The sequence below is a fragment of the Suillus clintonianus genome (assembly GCF_016758775.1).
Source record: "Suillus clintonianus strain FC179 chromosome Unknown DEU56scaffold_116, whole genome shotgun sequence".
In the NCBI taxonomy this organism is placed as follows: Eukaryota; Fungi; Basidiomycota; class Agaricomycetes; order Boletales; family Suillaceae; genus Suillus; species Suillus clintonianus.
In genome coordinates, this window is record NW_024539340.1 from 37,116 (window position 1) to 61,930 (window position 24,815).

General features: G+C 50.2%; 6 protein-coding genes across 6 annotated transcripts; 4 read left to right on the plus strand and 2 right to left on the minus strand.

The window, feature by feature from the left end:
- Positions 1-3,731: 3,731 nt before the first annotated feature.
- DEU56DRAFT_73747 (Alpha/Beta hydrolase protein) lies at positions 3,732-4,665 on the plus strand. The gene is made up of 2 exons (XM_041348586.1): positions 3,732-4,234; positions 4,287-4,665. The coding sequence occupies exons 1-2, from the start codon at positions 3,852-3,854 to the stop codon at positions 4,537-4,539; spliced, it is 636 nt and encodes a 211-aa protein (XP_041203263.1). The 5' UTR covers positions 3,732-3,851; the 3' UTR covers positions 4,540-4,665.
- On the plus strand, positions 4,643-5,803 carry DEU56DRAFT_73736 (proline-specific peptidase). The gene is made up of 2 exons (XM_041348580.1): positions 4,643-5,441; positions 5,499-5,803. The coding sequence occupies exons 1-2, from the start codon at positions 4,792-4,794 to the stop codon at positions 5,749-5,751; spliced, it is 903 nt and encodes a 300-aa protein (XP_041203264.1). The 5' UTR covers positions 4,643-4,791; the 3' UTR covers positions 5,752-5,803.
- Positions 5,804-6,003: 200 nt separating this feature from the next.
- Positions 6,004-8,638, minus strand: DEU56DRAFT_831976 (uncharacterized protein). Its single transcript, XM_041354575.1, has 9 exons — positions 8,442-8,638; positions 8,238-8,387; positions 7,673-8,179; positions 7,163-7,614; positions 6,985-7,108; positions 6,740-6,932; positions 6,543-6,690; positions 6,351-6,489; positions 6,004-6,294 (listed from the first exon to the last, which is right to left on the minus strand). Exons 1-9 carry the CDS (start codon positions 8,586-8,588, stop codon positions 6,172-6,174), a joined length of 1,983 nt encoding a protein of 660 aa, XP_041203265.1. The 5' UTR covers positions 8,589-8,638; the 3' UTR covers positions 6,004-6,171.
- A 1,514-nt stretch (positions 8,639-10,152) lies between these two features.
- On the plus strand, positions 10,153-11,733 carry DEU56DRAFT_984058 (uncharacterized protein; the record flags this gene model as incomplete). Its single annotated transcript, XM_041359981.1, has 7 exons — positions 10,153-10,315; positions 10,390-10,622; positions 10,681-10,831; positions 10,886-11,025; positions 11,325-11,374; positions 11,427-11,566; positions 11,634-11,733. Exons 2-7 carry the CDS (start codon positions 10,583-10,585, stop codon positions 11,731-11,733), a joined length of 621 nt encoding a protein of 206 aa, XP_041203266.1. The 5' UTR covers positions 10,153-10,315; positions 10,390-10,582.
- Positions 11,660-13,035, minus strand: DEU56DRAFT_925773 (uncharacterized protein; the record flags this gene model as incomplete). The annotated part of the gene is made up of 4 exons (XM_041358579.1): positions 11,660-11,871; positions 12,003-12,164; positions 12,220-12,697; positions 12,758-13,035. 4 exons carry the CDS (start codon positions 13,033-13,035, stop codon positions 11,815-11,817), a joined length of 975 nt encoding a protein of 324 aa, XP_041203267.1. The 3' UTR covers positions 11,660-11,814.
- A 5,628-nt stretch (positions 13,036-18,663) lies between these two features.
- On the plus strand, positions 18,664-22,016 carry DEU56DRAFT_73838 (CHAT domain-containing protein). The gene is made up of 2 exons (XM_041348653.1): positions 18,664-18,795; positions 18,850-22,016. The coding sequence occupies exon 2, from the start codon at positions 18,868-18,870 to the stop codon at positions 21,805-21,807; it is 2,940 nt and encodes a 979-aa protein (XP_041203268.1). The 5' UTR covers positions 18,664-18,795; positions 18,850-18,867; the 3' UTR covers positions 21,808-22,016.
- The last annotated feature ends 2,799 nt before the right edge of the window (positions 22,017-24,815 follow it).

A 24,815-nucleotide genomic window follows, 5' to 3' on the forward strand; every position in this document is an offset into this window, starting at 1 on the left:
CTATACCACAATCCCCCTACTTTCTCACCTTAAGAGAGCACACTGCCAATATCTCATCCTCCCTCACTATGCCTGTAGGCTCTATTCATGTAGACTCCGCGTCCACGGCCCATATGGAGCCTGATATGTCACGTTTTGCTCACTACACGAAGCTCAACAATCCTATCCGTGTGAGACTCGCCGACAACCATGAAGTCCTAGCCCCTGGCTGGGGAGTTGTACGGCTCGCCTTACAATATGAGCAATCCTCGACGAGTCGGGATTTTCACTTCCTTCACGTTCCTGACCTGCGGTGCACCCTTGTGTCAGTATCATGCCTCGCATCTGAGCGCATCTCGTTCATCTCTTCCTCCAAAGGAGGCATGCTTCGTACTGATGATGGACACGGGCAACCGCTCGCACACGTTCACTCATGCAACGGGCTATACTTACTCGATGCGCAGTACGTCACGAGCGCACCCACTGCATCCGCCATGCTCGTACGGTCGCCCTCCACTGCCTTATCTCTACAAACGTGGCATCGTCGTTTGGGGCACGCTGGATTCTCAACGGTTCTCAAAGCGAGTGAACACGTTGATGGACTAACTCTCCCCCCCTCGACGCTGCATGACTCCAGTGGTGATGCTGACCTGATCCACTGTGTCTCTTGCCTTATGGGTAAGCACAGACGGTCCCCCTTCCCTTCTGTTGCACGACGAGCCTCGGCACCTGCAGAACTTGTGCACTCGGACGTCTGGGGACCCGTCAGCATCGCAGCTTCCACCGGCGACTCGTACTTCGTCGTATTTACTGACGACTACACACGCTACTCACTCGTATACCTTATGCGTGCGAAGTCAGAAGTCTTCGAGCTCTTCAAGAAGTTCGTGCCGTGGATGGAGACTCAGTCCGGTGGACGCATCAAACGCCTTCGTAGCGACAACGGTGGAGAATATGTATCGAGGGATTTCATTCAGTATCTAGCGGAGCGGGGCATTGAGCATGAAGTCACCATGCCCTACACGCCCCAGCAGAATGGCGTAGCTGAACGCGGCCACCAGACCATCGTCACTCGTGCCCTCAGCTGCCACCATCAGAGTGGATTCCCGCGTTCCTTCTGGGGCTGGGCAATCCTGAACTCCGCACACATCAAGAATGTCCTCCCCTCCTCAGCTCTGGATGGTCGCACTCCATTTGAGGCCTTCTATGGCCGCAAACCTGACGTCAGCTACCTTCGCCCTTTTGGGTGCCTTGCCTACTCTCACGTCCCAGACGACACCCGTCGTAAATACGAGTTCGTTTCCCGCCGGTGCTTCCTCCTGGGGCATGTCCGTAACGCTGGTTACATCCTTTGGGACCCATCTGCGAAGCGTGTCGTTCGGTCCCGCCATGTCCAATTTGACGAGGCCGTCTTCTATGGGGACCCCACCTTATCACCTCTGGGTCCGCTTGTCCCTGATGCAGACTCCAGTCCTCCAGTGGGAGGCGTCCCAGGTGTCCATCCTTCAGTGGGAGGTACTCCTTCATCTGGTGAGCCACCATCTGTGACCCCTGCTGCACCTCCTGTGCCACCGGTGTCAGTGGGAGGTGATGTTAACCCACCAGTCGAGTCCCATACATCCCAGGACGCTTCAGTCGAGTCCCACACATCCCAAGACACTCCAGTCGAGTCCCATCATTCCCACAACGCACCAGCTCCTGTTCCAGCTCCACGTCGAAGCACACGTCCACGCCAACCTACTCAGCCTGGCTATACCGCTCCAAGTGGACCTAGTGACACGGCCATACCCACCAAGCGGGTTCCTGTAGCTGAGCGCTGGACACATGTCCCAGTCCTACCAGACCCATCTCCACCTCATGAATCCGCCATGCATACAACAGACGCACCTTCGCCTTCGCCTCCTACACCACCCGTCATCCCAAAGTCGATCAGCGCAGCTCGTTCCCTACCTGAGTGGCCGTTATGGTCAGACGCCTGCAAGTCTGAGCTACAATCCATGCGCGACTTGAAGACTCACCGTCTGATGCCCCTCCCAGCAGGAAGGAAGGCCATTGGATCCAGGTGGGTATTCTCAGTGAAATCAGACGAGGATGGCAACATCACACGGCACAAGGCCCGGTTCGTTGCGCAGGGCTACACTCAGGTTGAGGGGGTCGACTACACAGAGACTTTCGCATCCGTCGCCAAGTACGACACCGTTCGAATCCTCCTCGCACTCGCGGCAAAATTCGACCTCGAACTGGATCAAATGGATGTACGTACGGCTTTCCTCAATGCTGAACTCAAGGAGGATATATACCTCAAACAACCAGCCGGCTTCGAGGATCCAGAGCATCCGGATTGGGTATGGAAGTTGGAGAAGGCGCTATATGGGTTGAAGCAGGCAGGATATGAGTGGAACCAGACCCTCGACGAGTATCTGAGAAAGGAGGGTTTCAAGTTTGTTCGAAGCGAGGCTGATCACAGCTTATACGTCCTTCATGAAGGAGACAAGATCATCTGGCTCGTTGTATACGTCGACGACATGCTCTCCGCATCGAACTCCCGCGACTTCCTGAACAGTTTCAAGGCACGACTCAACCAGCGTTTCGACCTTGCAGACTTAGGCCCCGCTAGACATTTCCTTGGGATGCATATCACCCGCGATCGCGAGAAACGACTTCTATCGGTTAGTCAAAAGACCTACCTGGAGAAGATCCTTGAAAACGCGGGAATGTCCCAATGTAACCCCGTCAGTACTCCCATGTCCCCAGGTATCGTGCTCCAGAAAGCGACGCGAAGTCCCACTGATGACGAAGCAACCGCTATCGCGTCCATCCCGTACCGTCGTACTATCGGGGAGCTTAACTATGCGATGCGTACCACGCGTCCCGACATCGCCTTCGCCGTCTCTTCCCTATCACGCTACATGGAGAATCCCAGCGTTGATCACCATCGCCAGCTCAAGCATTTACTCAGATACATACGTGGCACGACGGATCTGACACTCGTGTTTGGTCTCACTGATGACGGGCTAATTGGTCACTCAGACTCTGACTACGCCGCAGATCGTGATGACAGCAAGTCGACGAGTGCGTATGTATATCAGCTATTTGGTGGTCCAGTCAGTTGGAAGGCACAGAAGCAGTCTGTCGTTGCGACATCGACAACAGAAGCGGAATACATTGGACTCTCAAACGCTTCGCGAGAAGCGCTATACCTTATCCAACTACTCCACGACTTCCGCGTTGATCCCGATCTATACGACCCCCCCCTTCTCTATGGTGACAATCAAGCTAGCCTCGCCCTCTCGAAGAACCCCAAGTTTCACGACAAGGCGAAGCATATTCGCGTACACTATCACCTCGTCCGCAGTCTCGTCGAGTCGAATCAGATCAGACTTGAGTACAAGTCGACTTCGGAAATGCTCGCTGATAGCCTCACTAAAGCGCTACCTCGTCCAGCTGTGAATCGTCACCGAGAAGAGATGGGTCTCCGTCAGACTACCCTGCGTGGTCTGGCGAGTGGGAGTGTCAAGAGTACGCCTAACCACCAGGGCGTCCAGGACGTCACGACGTCCTGACATATATAAATGCAAGACATTAGTAGTACCTTACTCATTTTCTCTTTCCGTTTTTCGCCGTATTCTAACTCTATATAAGACTATGAACACGCGCCAACGCACCTCAGTCCCTTTGATCGTGACTGAGGTGTGTATCATGTTTTCCTCACCCTTGTTTTCATTATACTCACTATATACATTAGACTCGTTCTAGGTTCGTATACTACATTGAATACCAGTCCCTTTGATCGTGACTGAGACTCGTTCTAGCTCTCGTCTTTCCACAATCTTCGTGACAAACCTGCTGAATTCTGGACTCCAGAATTATTCATGGATCAACTCGATAGCCTTCTCACGCAGCTCGGTATCGAAAGAGACTTTGACCTTCTAGGGCACTCATGGGGAGGGATGCTGGCTGCTGACTATGTCATCCAGCGTCAACCTCCCGGACTTCATCGTCTAGTCATATCGAGCTCTCCACCATCATGGAAATTATTGGAGGAGAGTATGCTGGGACGTCTGGAAGCTTTCCCGGCGGAGTTCAAGGAGATGGTGTTGAAACATGAGAGAGAAGGCACATTCTTATCACCAGAATACCAGGCAGCCATCCAAGTTTTTATGAATAAGCACATGTGCCAGACAATACCCTGGCCCGAAGAGCTGATTGCCACGTTCGCTTCCGCCGCAGAAGATCCTACCGTTTCGAATGCCATGTAAGTTCTCCGATGTCTTTCGAAGGACATTGAACTGAATCCTGAAACTCAGGCTGGGATCCGAACAGTTCCTCAGGACGGGTTCATTGACAACTTGGTCTGTGATTGACCGTCTCCATCGCATTACATGCCCTACACTCGTCACGAATGGGACCGAAGAAGCTGCCCAGGACTATGTGATTGCTCCTTTCATCGAGAAAATACCCAACGTTAAGTGGGTCAGGTTTGCAAAGAGTCACATTGCATTCTTCGAGGATAAGGAATATTATTTCAAGACTATCGGCGATTTTTTGAGGGTAGACTGATGGCGTTCATTTTTATGGGTCCTGGCCTTTGATTTCGATGGAGCTTTCTGTTACTTGTCTTCCGCTATCTCGATAACGGTCACATGGGAATAATCTCAAGTTGGTTTACCAGATTGAGGACATGTGCTTCATGCCCTCGACAAGTTCCCATGCCAGAAACTCATGTGGGTGACTTTCATCAGCCCATAAAACCAACTTGAATCCACTTGACTGACCGCCTTATCCTCGCCTTCATACAAATATCCGTATGTCATGACTGAAGTCATAGGAACTGTCGATTTCCAAGTCGGAAAAGAGACTTACCAGACCTGGTACAAGGTCATCGGAGACCTAACATCTGGCATTCGACCTCTCGTCACTCTTCACGGCGGCCCAGGCATGTCGCACGTGTACATGCAGTCGCATGCAGAGATCTTCACGACATATAATATTCCTGTGGTTTTCTACGACCAGTTAGGCACCGGGAGGTCTACACACATCACCGACAAGGGCGCCGACTTCTGGACGCCAGAGCTGTTCATAAACGAGCTTGATAACCTCCTCGCATACCTCAAAATCAAAGACGATTTTGATCTTTTGGGCCATTCTTGGGGAGGCATGTTAGCAGCCGATTACGCATCAGCGCGGCAACACCCTGGTCTTCACCGCCTCATCATCGCTAATGCTGCACCATCACTGAAGCTCTGGGAACAGAGCATGCACCATTGGTTGAACAAATTCCCGGAGGAATTCAGAGAGATGTTGAGAAGGCACGAGAGGGACGGGACGACCTCGTCAGAAGAGTATCAACGAGGAATGAAGGAGTTCTATAACAGGTACACCTGTCAAGTGATCCCTTGGCCTGCGGAGCTTGATCAATCTTTCGCGGATATGGATGAGAATCCCACTGTGTATACCACGATGTACGTCAACGTGCAGCTAACGGCTTATCAGTGTGTACTCACCCTAATCACGATTAGGTTCGGAACTTCAGAGTTCAACCTCACGGGGTCGTTGATCACCTGGGATGTTACCGATCGTCTTGACAGAATTTCTTGTCCGACACTCGTTTGCAACGGTCATGAGGAGGGGGCACAGGATTTTGTGGTCAAGCCTTTCATTGAGAAGATACCGAAGGTCAAGTGGGTCAAGTTTCAGAAAAGCCACATTCCGTTCTACGAAGATAGGGAGTACTATTTCAAGACCATCGGCAACTTCTTGACGGCAATCTGAATTGAGCATAGTTCCTGGCGAACATGTTATGTATATCATTCAGATCTTACGCTTTAGGTACTTCTAATATGGCAAGCCCGTCGCCGCACGTTTCAGATACGTTTCAGATTAGAGAAAGCTTCTGGTCTTGACACATACCGCCCATACCGCACAGCACATTCTGGAAGGGGCTCGTCTGGAGGAATGAGTAGCCGACGCATCCTGGTCGCGAAGTTGATTGATTTGAACAATCGTATTCGCCAATAATAGTGGTAAACTGCGAAGAAACATTCCTTTGTTGCAGCATCTACCTGTCTACATGTACAAATTGTCAACCACGTATGGGTATGAGGGCCATAAAAGCGAAAGAGTACATCGATCAGTATAACAAATTACAATATACGGTTTCTGAACACTTCTCCGTGCTTCTCGTTATTGAGCTTAGGTACTCTCCGCAACCTTCTTCTTGATAACATCGACGACACCAGGCTCAGCAACAGTGCTGAGATCACCGAGTTGATCACCCTCGCCAGCGACGATCTTGCGCATGATGCGACGCATGATCTACATTAACACAAGTCATTAAAGGATCCCTACTGAAGAGACGTGTATGGACTTGCCTTTCCGGAACGAGTCTTGGGCAGATCACTGACGATGAAGATCTTTTTAGGTGCCGCGAAGGGGCCAATCACCTTCCTGACTTGGAGTACGAGCTCCTTAGCCAGGGAGGCCTCGTCATTGTGGTCGTATGTGAATTCCCTGATAGTAACAAGTCAATCACCTTTCAAAAAAACAAAGGACAAAAAACTGACGGTTTAAGTGTGACGAAGGCGAAGACGGCCTGTCCCGTCAACTCGTCAGCAGTACCAATGACTGCAGTCTCAGCAACACCTCTGTGCATGATCAAGGCAGACTCGATCTCAGCAGTTGACAGACGGTGTCCAGAAACATTGATAACGTCTACAGAATGGTTATTACAGGCGGCACATCTTCCACGGAACGTCCTCACCATCGATACGACCCTTGATCCAGATGTAACCATGTTCATCGCGTGCGGCGCCATCTCCTGTGTAGAAAACTCCACCATATGGCTTCATGTATGTCTCCAGGTAACGGTTGTGGTCGTTGTACACAGAGCGGGCAATTGAAGGCCAAGGTTGCTTGATGACGAGAACACCCTCCACATTGTTTCCTTCTAATTCCTGTTGGATTTCATCAGTGTGATAGATAAACAAAATGCGTTTATTTAAGTACCTTTCCGCTAACAGGGTCCAGGATAGCAGGCTCAATACCAAAGAAGGGAACTGTTGCAGAACCAGGCTTGGTCTCAATCGCACCAGGGAATGGGGTAACGACGATAGATCCAGTCTCAGTTTGCCTTGAAGAGGATCATACTAAGCACGGCTCTCGAACGCTTCATGAATTCACTTACCAGAACGTATCAACGATAGCGCACTGCTTCTTGCCAACATGTTCGTTGTACCAGTTCCAGGCTTCGGGGTTAATAGGCTCGCCGACAGAGCCGAGGACACGCAGACTGCTGAGATCATGGTTCTCCACGTGCTGAGCGCCGAGTCTGCGAAGAAGACGAATGGCAGTAGGAGCAGAATAGAACTGGGTAAGCTGGTGTTTCTGGACGGTCTGCCAGTAGCGGGATGGTGTGGGGTATACTGGAGTTGATTCAAAGACGGTAGTGCTGACTCCATTCGCGAGGGGTCCGTAAACAATGTAGGTATGGCCAGTAATCCAACCGATATCAGCCATGCAGGCGAACTTGTCGTCTGGGTGGACATCGAAAACGTATTTTACAGTAAGGGCGGCGCAAAGGAGGTATCCGCCAGTGGTATGAACGACACCCTTGGGTTTTCCTGTAGATCCGGAAGTCTAAATATAGGTTTAAAATCAGGACTAGGCAAAAATATATGAAAAAGAAGCCACTGACGTAGAGAATGAAGAGCGGGTCTTCTGAGGACATGATCTCGGGCGGGCAGTAATTAGGAACTTTGGCGGTCTCCTCGTGCCACCACTTGTCCCTACCATCGACCCATGCTACCTGACCGCCTGTGCGCCTGAGAACAAGGACGTGTTCAACGAGAGGGCACTCCTTGAGAGCAGCGTCGACGATTGCTTTGGTTGCAATTGACTTGCCACCACGCCTGCCCTCGTCACTGGTAAGAACAACGCGCGACTTGCAATCTTGAACACGATCACGAAGAGACTCTGCGCTAAAGCCAGCGAAGACTACAGAGTGAACGGCGCCAATCCGCGCACAGGCGAGGAAAGCAGCGACGGATTGCCAGGTCATGGGCAAGTATACAGAAACGGTATCGCCTTTCTTAACACCGAGGGCTATAAGGACATTTGCGATAGAGCAGACCTCACGGAGTAGCTCCGCATATGTGACGAGGCGGCCATCCTCGGGCTCATCTGCCTCGTAGATAATGGCAGTCTGATAGAATGCGGAAAGTCAATTGAGATGTACGATAAAGTGGAAGATCGGTATTTACTTTGTTTGGGTGTTTGAACGCCCAGCGATCGACACAATTATAAGATGCATTGAGACCGCCCTCTGGGAACCAGACGATATCACCGGTCTCGAAACCACCGGCACGCACGGTCTTGAATGGACGATCCCAGTGCAGCGTATCATGGGCCATCTAATGAGTCCATCAATAACTGCGACATAAAAAGAAGTAATCTCGCGAGCTAGCCTTTCTCCACCAAGCGTCAGACTCATGGCCGAGAGTTTCCGCATGTGCAGACTTGTATGCTGCATGATCGGGACCGATGTGAGGAACTTTGGTGCCAGCCTTGAGACGGGGAGCGACGGGATGGATTGGAACAGGTTCTTCAGACATGATGATGGGCGGGGAGTGATGGCGGTAGATAAATCAAAAAGAGCTCACGCCCCTGGCTTATAACAGGCGGACATCCGACAACCCCACAAATCTTTATTTCGGTTCTTGCACAGCCACAATCTGGTTTCGGGTGCTGAAAGAAATACTAGTCAAAATTAAGCCTTGACTATCTGCCAAGATCAAGCAGAGGTCAAGGGCTTTACGACTTGGAAGGTCATCAATCAAGAGGAATACCCTCTTCGAGCCACTTCTCCGTCCTTTCTCCCTGTTATGATCATCCTCATGACCCGTATTAACTCCTCCGCACTGCGTCCGCAGGAAGAAGGTATGATTTCGTGGAAATGAAGTTTAGCCAGGCTTTAAACATGTCACCATATGTGAAATTGCACAGAAACTCGCTGGCAGTGAGCAGAATATGCTGATGTTGCTGCTGCGGCTCGGCACCTCGCGGAAGGCCGTTTGCCATGATATTACTACTCGTTGCGACGCACGAGCGACATATCGAAAGCATTTGGAATCTCGACAGCTCAAGAATTGGACGATTAGCCTAATAAGTTACACAACCCCGATGGTGCCGCATGCGAACAATGAAAGCTTGGCATTTGCACATGAACGTGCCTGAGAAAGTCGTCCCCGGTCCAATTGCGAGGTATCATCCACCATGGCACAAACGCGTCCAATGTCCAGGCCTACATTCATCAAACGCATATACTGTCCCGAGCACAGATACACACAAGGACCTGAGGAAATAACTGAAGGGCTTCGCACCGGACATTTTCGGACATTACCTGCGACAGATGGCACCGAATTCTACAGATCAGTGGCTGATATACCACGCGTTCGATCTCTATTGGTCGTGCTTATCTTACAGTATGTACTGTCATTTATCGCCACTGTGACTGTGACTCAAAGTTGACGTCGCAGTGTAGCGCCCGACACCCTACTGTCTCAGATTACTAATTCCATCATTTATAACTGGCTTGTCGTAGATGGGCCTTTCATGACACTCAGTTCCAAACTTAACCGCGTCTGTTGTTGTCGAAAGCGTTTACAGTATGTCGTTGGCTTTGAACCTGGGTCCTGGACACCATCACAGTTTCGTGCGTGCTCTTTGCAATATCGTGCACTGTGGATGTCGACCCCGAGTGACCTGCTCTAGCCCGCCCTGGGGTTTACTCTGGGTTTATCACACAATCCCCACATTTTCTACATTATCGCTTTCCTTCAGCCGATTTGGGGTGATGGCTTGCTTGCAGTGGGTTGGATATAAGCGCATGCAGCGCTTAACAAATCTTTGACGAAAAGTACATAGCGCAAGGTTCACAAGCTTGTCAACCTTTGTCAATCGGCAGCCCCTAATTTGACCTACATAACCTACCAGTCTCCCGAGAGGAGGTCTGAGGGCAGCTCACGTTGTCGGACAACGGGAGTTTCCCCAGCCGCTCATATGTTCTACCCCATATTCATTATTATCGAGCCCCAGGACCCCGGACTAATGTTCTGCAAATGCCACCTGTGACCTAGACGGCACCTATATTGTCAACCGACGTTCCTGCGACGTACACATAACGCAATTTACAACGCTTGCCGGAATTTGAGGATCAGTTGTACACTGCTAAAACGCACCTCCTAGTCAGTGTCGATGATCCCGGTCTACATATCTGCATCCACAAATTCACACATTCTATGCTTCGGTTGACTATGGAAACGAATCGGCACCGGACTCGACAAAATTTGAGCCTATGTACCTCGGTCAATGATCGAGAGTGTAATGGTGATCATGTGACTCATGTCATCTATTCATGTACGATTTATCGTACACGTCGTCGGCCTGGGAGGTTTCTGGTCAAAGGAATCATCAATCCCACGAATTGACTCACACATGTACAGCCAGATGATTGATACATATCCCTACCCTCGTCTTCTCCTACCGCTCATTCCACCCACCACTAAGCCCAGCCTCCATCCTCATAGTTTTGCTTCGTGGTTGCATCATGTCCGGCAGCGCAGAAATACAATCTATAAGACTTGAAGGTAGGTCACACTTTATCACCTTCGTATCTCTTTTGTGAACCTCCCCCTCTATCTACAGTCATTGGCGGAAAAAATCTCAAAATCCCCTCCTGGCGCATGCCTGCAGGCATTTACGTGTCCATTAATGTCGACTCAAGGAGACGCTGGAAATCAGCCATCCGTGTCTTATCATCCAACGAATCCGTAGTGTGGGGAGATACCATGACCCTGTAAAGTCCATAGAAACTTTCGGACGCGATTCAAGACTTATTTTCTGTTTATAGATCCTCACACGAGTCACCTGCATTATCAATGGAGATCAGAGCATCTTACGAGGTCGACCGAACGCTTGGCAATGGCGAAGTCATCGGAAAACTTCAAACATCGTGGGATGAGTTACTCGATCATGGAGATGAACCATTCGGTGAGTAGTGTTGCCGTGGTTCCGGCTAATGCCGGCAGTAGCTGGTTCTAATTCACCGGCTTGACCGGAACTGCAAAGACAGATCTGCTTACATAATTATGGCACAGTCCGGTTAATGCAACTGAAATAAGCGCTGTAAGCCGGCTCAAGCCAGCTTTTCCTGTCTTACAAAAAGAAATCAAAATTAGTGCCCTGTGAAACGAAAAGGGCCGCGTCGATGTCATTCAGTTGCTCGTCATTGTCGGGGCGGAATTCATCATCGTGGTTGCCCTCAGCTGGCATTCTAAGTTCTTCATCAGAGTTCACCGGATCTTCAAGGTTCAGTCGTCCAAGGCGTTCAAAGATTTCGGTATCAGGCTACATAGAGCGATTTGAGAGCGAATCATGGTTGAGCTTTTCAGGTTGAGGCTCCGGGCCTTCAAGAGGTTCGCACTTTGATGAAGGCTGTTGACTACAAGATCGCTGTTCTCCCGATACATCCCTTCTTCACGCAAAGAATTGATGATCACCTTCGTGCAAAGATCAAACGCAGGTCCAAGGCGTCCGTAATGTGCCAGTAGTACAGCGCTATGTCTTACATGCACAGCGCCTGCATGAATAGCCCTTAGGAACGTAGAAATTGTTCCCGTTGAACCCAGCGATTTCGATATCCTTGCACCCGCCAACAGCATCACGAAGCTGCACCGCGAGCTCGTCCTCGAGTTCTAGAATCTTTGTGCTGTTGGTGTTGCTTAGCGAGGGACAAGAGAGGAGGTGCGTGATGCAGGCGACAGCAGAAGTGAGTACAGTTTAGGCAGAGTGGGAGAGGAATTGCTTTGTGATGTCGTCCCAGAGATTGGCGTAGGCCTGTGGATCACACATAAGTATCAACGAGTAGGCAGAGGAGTAAAAAGTGAAATAAAGAGCGAGAGAATATGTTTGACAGATAAACAATCACCGAACATAAAGAAGTCAAAAACATCGAACACTAAACTCACAGTCATCATCCGCATCTCCAAATACAGTTCTACGTTCATTAAGGGTGGGATTAGTAGCACGTTCGCAATCCGGTTGGCGTCCGTCTGGTACTTGATGAACAACCTCGGGAGTCCCTTGATCAGTGCACGAGTGAGATCCGAGAGCAGTGTCTCGTCCTCGCCCTACCATCATCAAATCTTAGCCTTCCAATCAGACTGAATGACAAGAGGCACTCACCTTTTTCGCAGTGCCAGCAAGAGTTTTTGCTCTTCGAGGGGACGCGATGAGCACCTCCAGCAGCACACTCTCCTCTGTCTCAGTCAGGCGCCATGCCTCGTCTACAGTGTTTTTCGCAGAAGCAGCGATGGAGTCATCCACAGCATCCAAATCCTCCTCGCCCCCTCCAGCAGAGTGATTGAGCAGTAGCATCTCAAGAAGCCCCTCCCACCCGCTCGCAGAGTCCACGTCATCCCACAGAGCCTCCACAGCGAGCGCTGTACGCCCCTTGATGTCTGTGCTCATAGCCACTCCTCTCCGTGTATCATCCTGGCTCCTGTCCTCTTCCTCCACGCGCTCGCGATCCCACCGCACAAGTAACAACGCCAGAGCCTTGGTACCCGCTCGTTCCTTTCCTTTCTCGCCCACCTTCCGCCCCGCCAACCATTCCTCCACAAGTTCATTCCAGAGGCCCCCAACAAATCCTGCCACTGCTTTCCTCACGCGCACCTCGCCATCAAACACGAGCTGGCACATCTGTTCCCGCTCCTCGTCTTACAGCAAGCCATGCTGGTCGACTGCACCTAGGATACCAAGTACAGCGGTGCGCACGGCGAGCTCTGTATCACGCGCTGCCATTTCGACAAGGCGGGGCTTGAAGCGTGTGGTGAAGTTCATGAGGCCACCGATATACTCGGCCTGTGCGTAGATGGCTGATAGAGCGCGTACGGCTTCGAGGCGGACGGGTGTCGCGCTGTCGGAAAGCACCCACCCGACATAGCATAGGTAGGACACGTTGAGGAAATGGGCGGGGTAGTGTGTAAACCAGTGACCCATTGCACGCATGCACTCAGCGCGGGTGTCGAGGTCGGTGTGAGTGTCAAAATTCAAACCTTTAACAGATGCAAAAAGTCCAACAGGGCGCACGTGACGTTTATTGGAAGCGGGAAGCCCGAGAACAAAACAACAACATTTGACTCTACATATCTGAGCGAAGGATGTAAGGCGCCAGTAGGTAAACAATGAGCAAGAAAAGTAGTTAGAGCGATGCATAGATGATGGCAGCATCCTCAACATCATCGCACTCTTGGTCTGCGATAATTTTGAGGAGTGCTTCGTGCGTGGAACTGCCGGATGAAGCTTTGCTAATGTTAGATGCGAAAACCTCACCAGGCTCTACATCACGTAGCACCTCGTATTCCATGTCTCGCTGTGATGCTGCCCACCCTTTGGTGAAGTTGAGCCTATCTTTTTTCAGTATGAACTTCATGATCTGTAGCGCCTCCATCAGCACGGGGCTAAGGCGGTTCCGTTTTTGCGTGTCAGTCTCACTACTCGATGAGAACACACGCTCGCAGGGGACAGCGGATGCCTGTATCGGGAGATAGTCCAAGGCAATTGCATAGATTGTCGGAAACATGCCCTGAGAGGCCTGGTCAACATTCCATGGTCAATACGATGTAGCTCGAGGAGATACGAGGCTCTTACCGTCCAAAACGAGAGAATATTTGTGCCTTTGGGGCTGCGAGTAGCTGTGCTGTATGCGTTGAACTCCTGTTGGACCGTTTGGGCACCTCCGTTGTGATCTGATGGCATGTCTATGTCAGGAAGGCCGTAGAGGCGTGAACCTAGCGTGCTTGGCTTTTGTACTGCCTGTACAGTGGGTGCAGGACCAGAGGCCAGGGTCCCTCTCTTGGCATGCATCTAGACAATACATTCAATATTGCACCATTATTGGCAAAAGACGTACGTACGAGTTTAATGATAAATTTCTTGGCATCATTAGTTCGCGGTTGACCCCAATGGTGTTCCATCCACGTCATCCGTGAAGCAGGATCGATGACTAAAAATAACAATGAGAATCAGACTTCCATTAAAAAATGCAGAACTGACACATAGAGACCGCATAAGCATTGGTGGCGCCCATCCTATCATCATATTTATCCGCCCATAACAACCCTATGCTAATCAGAGGCGCAAAGTGCGGGAAGTGGTCCGCTATGTGATTCCATCCCTCGATCAATCTTTCAAAGGTTGGAACTGCGCCACTCAGTGTCGGAGTGCTTTCGCTTGACATTGCTTGTTGAGCGGCGTGCGGTACCTAATATCAGACAGTGAGACAGATCGTAGATTTAAAATACATTAGCACTGACCTCCAAAATTACTTCGAGATCCTGCAGAAAGTGCCATTCCATCGGAGTCAATCTCTTGTCGGCAATCAGATGTTGATTTGGGTTCTGAAAGAACATATCCACAGCCTAGGCTACCGTTAGCCCACAACAGACACTAGTGGGGTGGAGGCTTACCTGGCGAAGGGTTCGTAGGCGGTTCAACATGACGTACACCGAGTCCCAACGTGTCGGCTCATCATGGAGGAGTTGCACGACAGGCAGTCGGGTGGGAGAACCTGTGTGATCGAGGAACCATTTATTTTCGTTACCCGTGGTAATGGTGAGCGTGAAACTGTCGCGGCGCTGGATCGATGCACGGACTGTGCGTACAAGCACTCTAGCTCGATCAAGGGCTTTGCCTGCTAGGGCTTGGACATACGCCGCCTTGTTGATGGTCTCGCCACCGACTACCCATGTCTGCGACACATCTGAAAAGTCGGCAATTGAGTACTCGTCGACAATGTGTTTGACACATATGTTGATAATGTGGGGGAAGCATGGGATCCGGTGCTCGATAGGATCAAATTCTATCCCGCGTTCCTCCAGTAGACGTGAGTACTCTTGCATGGAAGTGTGATTGTTACCAGCGTTGTCTAGGGTAAAATGTCCGGTCTAAATGGATTCAGATCATGTCACCGGTAAAACTAAACACGGACCTTCTCTGTTACCTCGGCACGATCGAGGAGGCCCAATATCGATTGGCCTAGACAATCTCCTGCATGACTCCCTGGTGTGTGGTTGAAAGCGATCAGCCCTGCCCTCAAGACGAGCACGGAAGTTTTTGCATCTTTAGCAATCCAATGAGCTGTTATCGCCATGAAAGGGCGGAGGATGGAGTCTGACCACAGGTCAGATGTAAATGAAATCTTTCCCTGCGCCATCTGAAAGATATAAGATACTTTTCATGACTTAAGACAACTGTACTTACCGCAAGGTCCTTTTTCAAGGCCTCGAAGTACTCATCGAAGGCCTCAAGGATCAACTCGCGAAATTTCGTGCGATGGTAGATATCGCTCTCGTTCAATTCTGGCCGTAGGAGGCGAATCAACCGGCGAAACTCTGGACATTCAATGATGTTGACTGCCTGAAGGTGTTATCAACAATAGCGCATAGGAAGTGAACAGTGACTCACCTGATCGTCCGCTACAACAAACCTCACCAGTTGTCGATGCATCTCGTCAAGGGTGAAGTTAGGAATTTCATCCTCCAGAGTTCCTTGCGGTCCAGTTCTGAGCAGCGCATCATTATGAATAGGGACATCTCCGAGCGAATCAATTGTGCGAGTTGGATCTCTAAGCCGTTCGCGTATTGCTGTGACTGTCCATCCTTCGTCAAGAAGAGTGTTTAAAGGCTTGATCTGTATGGGCCAGCCCTGGCGCCCTGCCTCCTCCAAGTAAATGAGGGTATGATGATGGTATACATGGTGACGAGGGCCTGTATTGCTGGTGGTGGTTTTGTACGTTGTAACTTTGTACATTGGGTCAAGTTCATGCAAACGCCTAGCGAATGATGTAAGAATAAACACGAGAATCACAGAGATGATGCTCACTCGCAAGGTATGCAGGTATTGCGCCCAGTAACTTCATTCAGCCTGAAAAAGAAATGGAAATCATCAGCGCCTTTGGCCTTTTTCGTTAGACTACCGGTGTCCAAGAGAGTAGTTTGGGTGGGATGGTCATTACGCGCGGCTGTCTGAAGTGGACTAGGGGCTGCAGGAGCCCTAATGGTAGGTGCAGGCGGGCCATACTCTTCATCGTCATCGTCACCAGAGACATTGTCAAGGTCAAAACATTCCCCTTCATCCACCGTAGGTTGAGAATGGCTGAAGTCTCGATATCTACGAGGGAGCTGGCGTTTTCGATTAGGGTTTGTAAGTGCATTTGCTGTGACAACAGTGCGGATGGCGACAGTAGCCGGGATGGGGACAATGGTAGCAGGGGTGGGAATAACACCAGCGGGGATGGGAACAACACCCACAGGGACGGGAATAACACCAGCGGGGACGGGAATAGCATCAACAGGGACAGGAATAACAGCAGTGGGGATGTGAATAACACTGGCGGGGATGGGAACAGTGGGAGCAGGTATGGTGGCCGTCTTGGGTGCACGTCGACGAGGTGCCATGTTGGTAAGAGCAGCAATGCAGATATAACAACATAATTGCCTGTTTATATAAACCTGCGTCAGGGGAGACCCTGCAAAATGCCAATAGATTAAAGCTAACCTTGAAAAAATGTGTTCATCCATGCAGTTGATGGGCTAATCGGCGAACGATCCGATAAGGTTCACCTAGGGAAAGAGCAGCAACACGTTTCGTGGAATATCCCCCCACGCAGGAGTTGTCCAACAAAAGAGCAGTGACACGTTTAGTGGAGACTCTGGAGAGTCCCCGATAGCTTTAGATGTGATGGCAAGTTCTGATCCGGGCGATCTCGTATCTGAAGACTGGAGACCTTTCAATAAGTTTCGATAAACATTTGATGACTAATTAACATTCATATTACCTTGTTCGCCATGGCCCATGGGACTGAATTTCTGGTGCGAGGATTGAAAGGATCTGCGGCAGCGCAATATGTTGAAGGGAGTGTTGAGATAAGACATAAAAGGGCACACCGTGGAAGTCGAGACTTGAGGGTGCGCACTGCGCAGTCTGATTCAACAATGACAAATTTTGTATAATAGCTACTATTCATACAGCTAGTTCTAGACCAATAATATATCACACACACGTATGTACAGGTAGCGAACATTAAATAGAGTCATGATTCATCTAACAACACGTTCCTTGGTGCGGCGTGGAGTGGAAGCGGTTGCAGGTAGTGGCCCAGGGCTATTACGTGGGCGGAGGCTTCAGGAAAAACAGGATCGTCAGTTTACAAATTGGAAGATGAAAAAAAATTACTCACACACGAGTTGATGTGCGAGGAGGGTTTGCCTTCATTGGATGTGGTTGCACCGCCTCGGCCACCACCTGTTCGTTGGAGAGTGCAGGGGTATGAATGATAGGATTGGGCTGGCCGAAATCCAAAAGGCATGTAGCTGGCATTGGCGATGGGTCAGAAATACCATGAAGTAATGAATGAAGATAGTCATAGTCGGGATCCTCCGAGAATGCAAGTGAGCGTGTGTAAATCAAAAGACTTGCGAACTCGACGGGAATTCCGTGACATAAAACTTCAACAGTAGTATTCACTTTGCGCTCAATCATGGAAGAGTTGGAGAGCTTCTCGTGATCGCTGGTTAACCATGGGAGGGAGCCACGCAAGAAATATATCAGCGTATATGTGAGGGACTCAAGATCGTCTCGACGACCCGGCTCGACTCCTAAGTGACTGTTGATTGAGGCGAATGCAGGTGTACCGGTGAGACAACGACCTTGGCGAAATGGTATATGGGCTCTGGTCGAAGTATTGCAGTACTCCTTCGCAATACCAAAGTCGATGATGAAGGCGGTGTGCTTCAAATCGTTAAGACCCACTAAGATATTCTGGGGTTTGATGTCCCCATGAACGAAATTGTGTGAGTGGATATATTCGAGACGTGAGAGCTGGAAAAATGGAGTTAGCTCGCTGCAATGACCTTTCACAAAGCGGCTGACCAACTGGTTTCCTAGATTCACAACGTTATGAAGGCTGAATCTTCGATCATGCGCAATGAAGATATCATGCAATGACGGCCCGAGGAGGTCAAGAACCAAAGCATGGTATGTTGATTCTCTGCCGAACCAAAAGACGCGGGGGATCCCAACTCCGCCTGCGAGTTGTTTCAGAATCTTGTATTCATTCCGCACAGAGGACGAGCGGTTGATGATGGGTTCGAGTTTTACAGCTACTGAATCATCCTTGATGAAGTTTTGTGCATGGTACACAACAGCTAAGTGAAGTCCAGATGGTGAATATAGTCAGTATGTGAATGACATAGTCACGTACCATATGAGCCAGACCCCAGAACATTTCCCAGCCTAAATCTGCCATCGACTCGAGTAGGGACCTTATTCATGGTACAAAATAACGTAGAGTAGATCCAATCAATGCAAGTGGCGAGGAGGAAGTCGGAGGAATGTATTAATTCCGCATTTTGCCAGCAGTTCAACCAGCTTGAACCAGCTGAAGGCCAGTTCAAGCCGCAGTTTGGCTTTAGCTGGTTCTTGCAGCTGACTAACACAATGAACCAGTCTACATGGCAAATCAGTGGCTTAGTTCACTACGATCGCCGAACTACGAGTTTGTCGGTAGATGCCGAACCCGAGCGGGCCATAGCCGAACCGTGGCACTACTATCGGTGAGTAACCTACTTCTCATTCATCCGTATCTACTCACATCTCGTAGAATTATCCTTCCCACCCATCCATGGTGTCACTCCTTCGCTCACGCTGAAGGCCGCTGTTGTATACGCTTGCGATAATCAGGACAGCGTACTATTTGACGTGGGTGACGCTAGCCTCTGCAGTTAGCTTTTGCTGACGGAATGTCAACTGCAGTCCCTCGTAGACTGCGAGATGTCTCGAGAGACAGATGCGGGCCACGCACGATATACCGAATACATTACCAGGCAGACAGTCTCTCACCTGAACGACGCTTTACAACATTTTCAGTCGGTTCTGGACCGCTGTTCGGTCGACCATCCTGATCACGCAGCGGCTCTCACCAACCTCGCGTGGGCCCGCCTTCAAGGCTACATTCAAAACGATCTGCAAGACATTGATACCACCACTTCCCTCTTCCGCGAAGCCCTTGCATTGCATCCGCAGGGCCATCCCAACCACATATTATCTCTCTTTCATCTCATTTTGGTATTGAACTGGCGCCACAACAAGGAGCGCACCGCCGTCCTCATTCACGAATCCCTGCAGCTGTGCTGCAAGCTACTGCCCCTCTGTCCAGAGGGCACCTACCTTCGTAGCATCGGCGTCGACAGTGAGGTCGATTATGTGATCGACGAATGCAACGATCTTCCGATTGATGCATCTGACGAAGGCATCCACCTTCGACGAGTCGTACTCGAGCTCTGCCCTCTGGGCCATAAACACCGTCCCAGGGCCCTCAACAAGCTTGCACAGGCAGTTGAGGCACGCTTTGACCAGCATGGCAGCATTGATGATCTAGATGAGAGCATACAACTTCGTCGTGAAGCCGTTTCTCTGTGCCCCGAGGGACATTCTAACCGAGGTACCTGCCTGAACAACTTGGCCTTCTCACTCGAATCCCGCTTTGATCACCAAGGCAAATCTCATGACCTCGACGAGGTCATCTCCATGCACGAAGAAGCGCTGCGCCTGAGGCCTGTTGGGCACAAAACACGTGCTTTCTCATTGGGCAACCTAGGGGGCGCCCTCCGCACCCGTTTCCACAAACACGGTGACGTTGATGATATCAACCGAGCTGTCAGCCTCTCTCGCGAGGCACTGACGTTGCGCCCACCTGGGCATCCACGTCGTGACACCACGCTTAACAACCTTGCTCTCGCGCTCAAACACAGATATGACAAATTGGATCTCATCGAGGATCTTAACGACGCCATTGATCTGTATCGCGAATCTCTTCGGGTAACGCGGCTTGATGATTTAGAGCGCCATAAAAATCTTTACAATTTGAGCTCGGCGCTCTGCTCACGTTTCACGCGAACTCGGAAGAATGAGGATGTCGAGGAGGCTATTCGACTCTGCCAAGAGTCGTTGGTGATTTTGCCTTTACTGCACCCGGATAGATACTTGGGTTTGATGCGGCTGCAGCATGCCTATCTGTCTCGTTACCAGGTACAACACAACCCCACTGATTTGTCGCTCGCTGTAGAAAACTACAGACTCGCCTCACGACACCCCACTCAAGGATTCCCACGACGCATCATTCGGGCATATAATTGGACTGTCACAGCGGAGCAGCATGGTGATGGATCCGCACTGGAGGCTTACTCGACATTTTTCGAGCTTCTGGATGCTCATTTGGCAACGCGATCATCAACAACTTCGCGGCGCGAAGCTGCCGGTGCCTTCCACTATGCAAGATCACTACCTGTAGATGCAGCATCATGTGCCATCCGCAGCAACAATCTCCGACGCGCGGTCGAACTTGCGGAGCAGGGCCGTGGCCAGCAATGGTCGTTGGCATCTCGACTCAAGACTCCAGTTGAAGACCTCGAATCGGGACATCCGCATCTAGCCCGCAAATTTTTGGAGCTGAGCAAGCGCGTTTCCGACGCCGCTCAGGGTTCTGCAGCCATCACCGACAGAGCTGCGGCTGAAGTAGCAGAAACAAAGTACAGGAAAATTACGACGCAATGGGAAGCCGTGGTAGCTGAAATCCGTAATCTTCAAGGTTTCTCGCGGTTCCTACTTCCGCCTTTGTACGAAGACTTGCAAGCAGCAGCGCGCCATGGCCCAGTCATCATCCTTGTTGCAAGTAAATACTCATGCAACGCCGTCGTTGTCCCGACATCTGGACAGCCTCATCACGTTCGCTTCCCGCGCATCACTTTCGCAGATCTGGAGAAGCTCAAGGACGACTTCGCTACAGCAATCCGACACGCAGCTCGTATGCACCCAGCGGAACCAAGGAAGAAGCTGCGAGTGCGCTTGCGGATATTATGGGACGAGATCATGCTACCCATCGTTAACGTCCTCCAGCATGACCTAAAATTGCAGCATCGGTCTCGAATATGGCTGTGTCCAACAGCAGCCTTCACGTCCATCCCTCTCCATGCAGCTAATCCCTTCCGAACGAACGCAGATCGCTCTGGAAGCGAGCCATGCCTAGAGGATCTCTACATCTGCTCTTATACACCCACACTTTCAGCTCTTATCAGAGCTCGGCAGGCCATGAAGACGCGTGCGACTCCGTCCTTCGCGGCGATCGGACAAAGTCAACCAGGCGCAGGGCAAGGCGACGTGCTCCCGGCTGTTGACAGCGAGCTTGAGCTTGTCCATACACTCGTTCCTCCCAACATCCAGTTCACTAATATTTCGAAAGACGAAGCCACACAAGCAGGTGCGCTCAACGCTTTGCAGTGCAACACCTGGGTGCACCTCGCTTGTCACGGCATGCAAGACCTCGAGCAGCCTTATAACTCATGTTTCTCCATGAGAGACAAACCCGTTACGCTGCTCGACATCATGGAGAACAATTCTCCACAAGCTGAATTTGCATTCTTGTCAGCATGTCATACCGCCGTCGGCGATGAGGAGACACCCGACGAAGCCATCCACCTCGCAGCTGGACTCCAGTTTTCGGGGTTCAAGAGCGTCGTTGGCACGCTGTGGGGGGTCAATGACGCTCTCGTAAAACATGTCGTGGAAGCTTTTTACGAGAAGATGTTCGAAGACCTGGAGGACGGTGTCATAGACTGTACGAAGGCGGCCTGGGCACTCAACCGTGCTACACACACCGTGATGACAAAAGTGCCGCTCGAGCAGAGGATGGTTTTCATTCATATTGGTGTGTAGTTCTACGTACGTCGTATTGCTTCGTCTCGTACGTATTCGCAAGTTTCTCACCTGCGACCCCCTCTCTCACTATTATTAGTAGTCATGGCCCTGACATTTGCACTGGTGTTATCTCGCTTTCCTCTCTCGTGTTATTGTCCCCTAGAATACTCACCCAGATTTTGATGTACCGTAGTCGTTTTCAGCCTCGTCTTCTATTCGAGTACATCGTACGAGCCTACTCACGCCAACTCACGCTTTCCAGTCACACCATTCGTCAAACTTCAAGCACACCACGAAACTAACATGCGCACCCATCGCCGTCAGTAGCTTCGTCGATCCTGGGACCTTTTTGATCTGTACATTACTTACAACCGCTACGATACTAGTGCTAATCTCTCAAGGAAGTGTGCAGTTATATGGCAGACCACGCATGCATTCATCTCCCATGGCGAGGCACTCGTAATTGAATATGATTACTCGCACTCGTGCCATAACAGAAGGGCTCGGTACTCCCGTCGACGTTAGTATGAACGCGAGATTTCTATGCAATAGACGCATTCACTGACGCCTACCATTGCTGTCAGTCTTTTTTGCATATCTCGTAGTCATTGCGCGTGCAGAATTTGCCGCTGAATGTGGGAATGGCTGCTATCACTAAACGGATATACTCCAGGAGTGAGTGTAGCTCTGCACAGTGTAAGGTTAGCTTCGCAGATACAGCGAGGGTGATGGCACGCACCAATATGCATGCCATGCTAGACACGGCTGCGGAAGTGGGCCCTGGAGATCCTTGCCAACATGTAAGTAAATGTTATCTGCTTGTATTTTGAACCAAACCGTTCAAGAATCAATCGAATGGTTCATTTCAACACGGTATGGGTCGTCCATACTCATGTCAAGCATCAGTCCGCCTGGATCCAGCACTAATGTCAAAGAGCTCTGGAGGGAGTCAGTGGCTACATTCTTCAAAGGAGAAAGGGAACGCTCACGTTCGATGACCTCTGCTACTCGCTACACTCGCCTCATCGTTTGGGATAGGTTATGCGGTGATATTAATGAATATTTTGCGTTGTGGAAGGGGCTGAGGAAGTGTCGTGAACTGATCGCCTTGTCGATGCGCTGAGCGACGAGACCAGGTAGAGACGAAGCGTGGATTCTTCATTTATGGGGATGGCATCGATTAGGACAGGCAAGGGATACAATAAGGGAGTAGGCATGACCAGCGGTAACTGAGATACTACAGCATATCATGATCAGCCAAGTTATCCATCAATATACGAGGAAGCCTCTACTGCACTTTCAGAGCCGTCCTCTGTCCCGTAGTAGTGATAGGACAGATCGGAAGGTGTCTCCACTCTTGCCCCCAGACAGGGTGTCAAGGGTTGGATGAGCATCCTTAGAAATGAAGTCAAAATTACCATAGTGAGCATTGAATGCGGCACAGCTATCCGCAAGACAATGAACCGTGTGGAAAAACATCGAGTGCACCCTACTGGCGCGTAGAACAAGATGTGCAAACGACCACGAACGTGCCTTAGGAACGTTTGGATCAATCTCCTTTATCAATGCTCGCTGCTGGTGCAATCACATCATCAGTACTGCGGGAGAATAAGTAAGTCTGTAAAAAAACAGTACCTCGGGAAACATATCGCATTTTAGATAGATGATGCCAGGACGAGCTGAGGGGTAGCGGATGTAAAGGATACCCCCATGTAATATTCATTTGAGCTTTACGATCTCAGACGAGTTGAGGTTATTCGCAGGTGGCGTGTTTACCTTTACTTACCCATCGCGCAATTCAGAAACTACGTTGTGCAACAACTCTGACCCATACAAAGGCCTGTAAGACCATAGTCAGGTGGCGGAAACTGTGAAACACTTGTACAAGACCTCGTACAGAGTCCAGCATGGAGGGTCTATGGCTTCAGATAAGCTGCCAAGTGTAGTTCTTGCTGTCCGCTGTTCATATAAAAGTATTTGTTGTCAGTACTAGATTGTACTTCTTTCAGGCGGACGAGAAACAAGACCGTCCGTTGCACAATACTGATCAGTGCGTATCAGTGTAGCACCTTAGTGATGTGTAGGGCCAAGCCCCCTTTAGTAGGTCGCACCTACACCGCCAGCATACAAGGGCGCAGTCCCTGCCTCGGGCGGTCTGGATGAGGTAGGAGCCCAGTATATTTGAGGAAGCGAGGTAGAATGAATAGCTTGAAGGGAATTGACCAGAACGACGACGATCGAGCGATGTAGAGAGGTATGGTTTGATGAAAATGATTCTGATGCGGATCGACTAAGATTGATAGTAATCGAGTGCTCCGTTACGTTCAGCTTCAGTGAGATAGATGAGTCAACATGTGATGATGCGAGACGTAGACTTAGTGGGGATACAGGTGGAGTGGAATTTCAACTAGTGAGTGATGGGAGGTCAAAGGGCTCGTAAAACTTCTGCCGCTTTGTTGTATAATGCAGGCGTACACTGCACATGGGCGGAGTGAAATACCTGTCGATCCTGTGTTTCATCTCGGGAGGCAAAGTTTGCAAGCTCATCAACTGGTGACCAATAAAATTTGACCAACACAACCTCTTTCGAAAGGTCTCAGGGCCCCGAATTCATTACTACAAGAGAACACCTGTACGTTCCAACAAAATGATGTGAGAAGGTAAGTCGGGGAGATCCAGTGTCATCTCTAAAGGGTGCAAATCAGACGGAGGACTGAGGGCTACACGCCACGACTAAGGGTATGAAAGTGGAAGAAGAAGTATGGACGTACAGCTCATTGTCTTCCAGGTCGCATTCATACTCTGTAACGTCTGCCGCATTCGGCGAATCCGACTCATACTCTCGCAAACCATTGCTCACCGGAATTTGAGGCAAAATAATAGCAGTTATTATTTTCGGAAAATCTCATGTAATCAGTAAATAAACGTGATGTAGCGTGTCCTTCCTGTTTTCTGTGAATAATATACAACGTTATACTGACTTAACGTTAGCCGTCAGCGTTAACGCTTTCAAACGCTACTTAAGT

What these genes read in the sequence shown, in the direction of transcription:
- DEU56DRAFT_73747 (XM_041348586.1), top strand. Translation starts at nt 3,852, where the DNA reads ATGGATCAACTCGATAGCCTTCTCACGCAGCTCGGTATCGAAAGAGAC. An exon ending in CCTACCGTTTCGAATGCCAT is followed by an intron (nt 4,235 to 4,286) that starts GTAAGTTCTCCG and finishes CCTGAAACTCAG; the next exon opens with GCTGGGATCCGAACAGTTCC.
- DEU56DRAFT_73736 (XM_041348580.1), top strand. Translation starts at nt 4,792, where the DNA reads ATGACTGAAGTCATAGGAACTGTCGATTTCCAAGTCGGAAAAGAGACT. An exon ending in CCCACTGTGTATACCACGAT is followed by an intron (nt 5,442 to 5,498) that starts GTACGTCAACGT and finishes AATCACGATTAG; the next exon opens with GTTCGGAACTTCAGAGTTCA.
- DEU56DRAFT_831976 (XM_041354575.1), bottom strand. Translation starts at nt 8,588, where the DNA reads ATGTCTGAAGAACCTGTTCCAATCCATCCCGTCGCTCCCCGTCTCAAG. An exon ending in CTGACGCTTGGTGGAGAAAG is followed by an intron (nt 8,388 to 8,441) that starts GCTAGCTCGCGA and finishes TGGACTCATTAG; the next exon opens with ATGGCCCATGATACGCTGCA. An exon ending in GCTATCGTTGATACGTTCTG is followed by an intron (nt 7,109 to 7,162) that starts GTAAGTGAATTC and finishes ATCCTCTTCAAG; the next exon opens with GCAAACTGAGACTGGATCTA.
- DEU56DRAFT_73838 (XM_041348653.1), top strand. Translation starts at nt 18,868, where the DNA reads ATGTCTCGAGAGACAGATGCGGGCCACGCACGATATACCGAATACATT.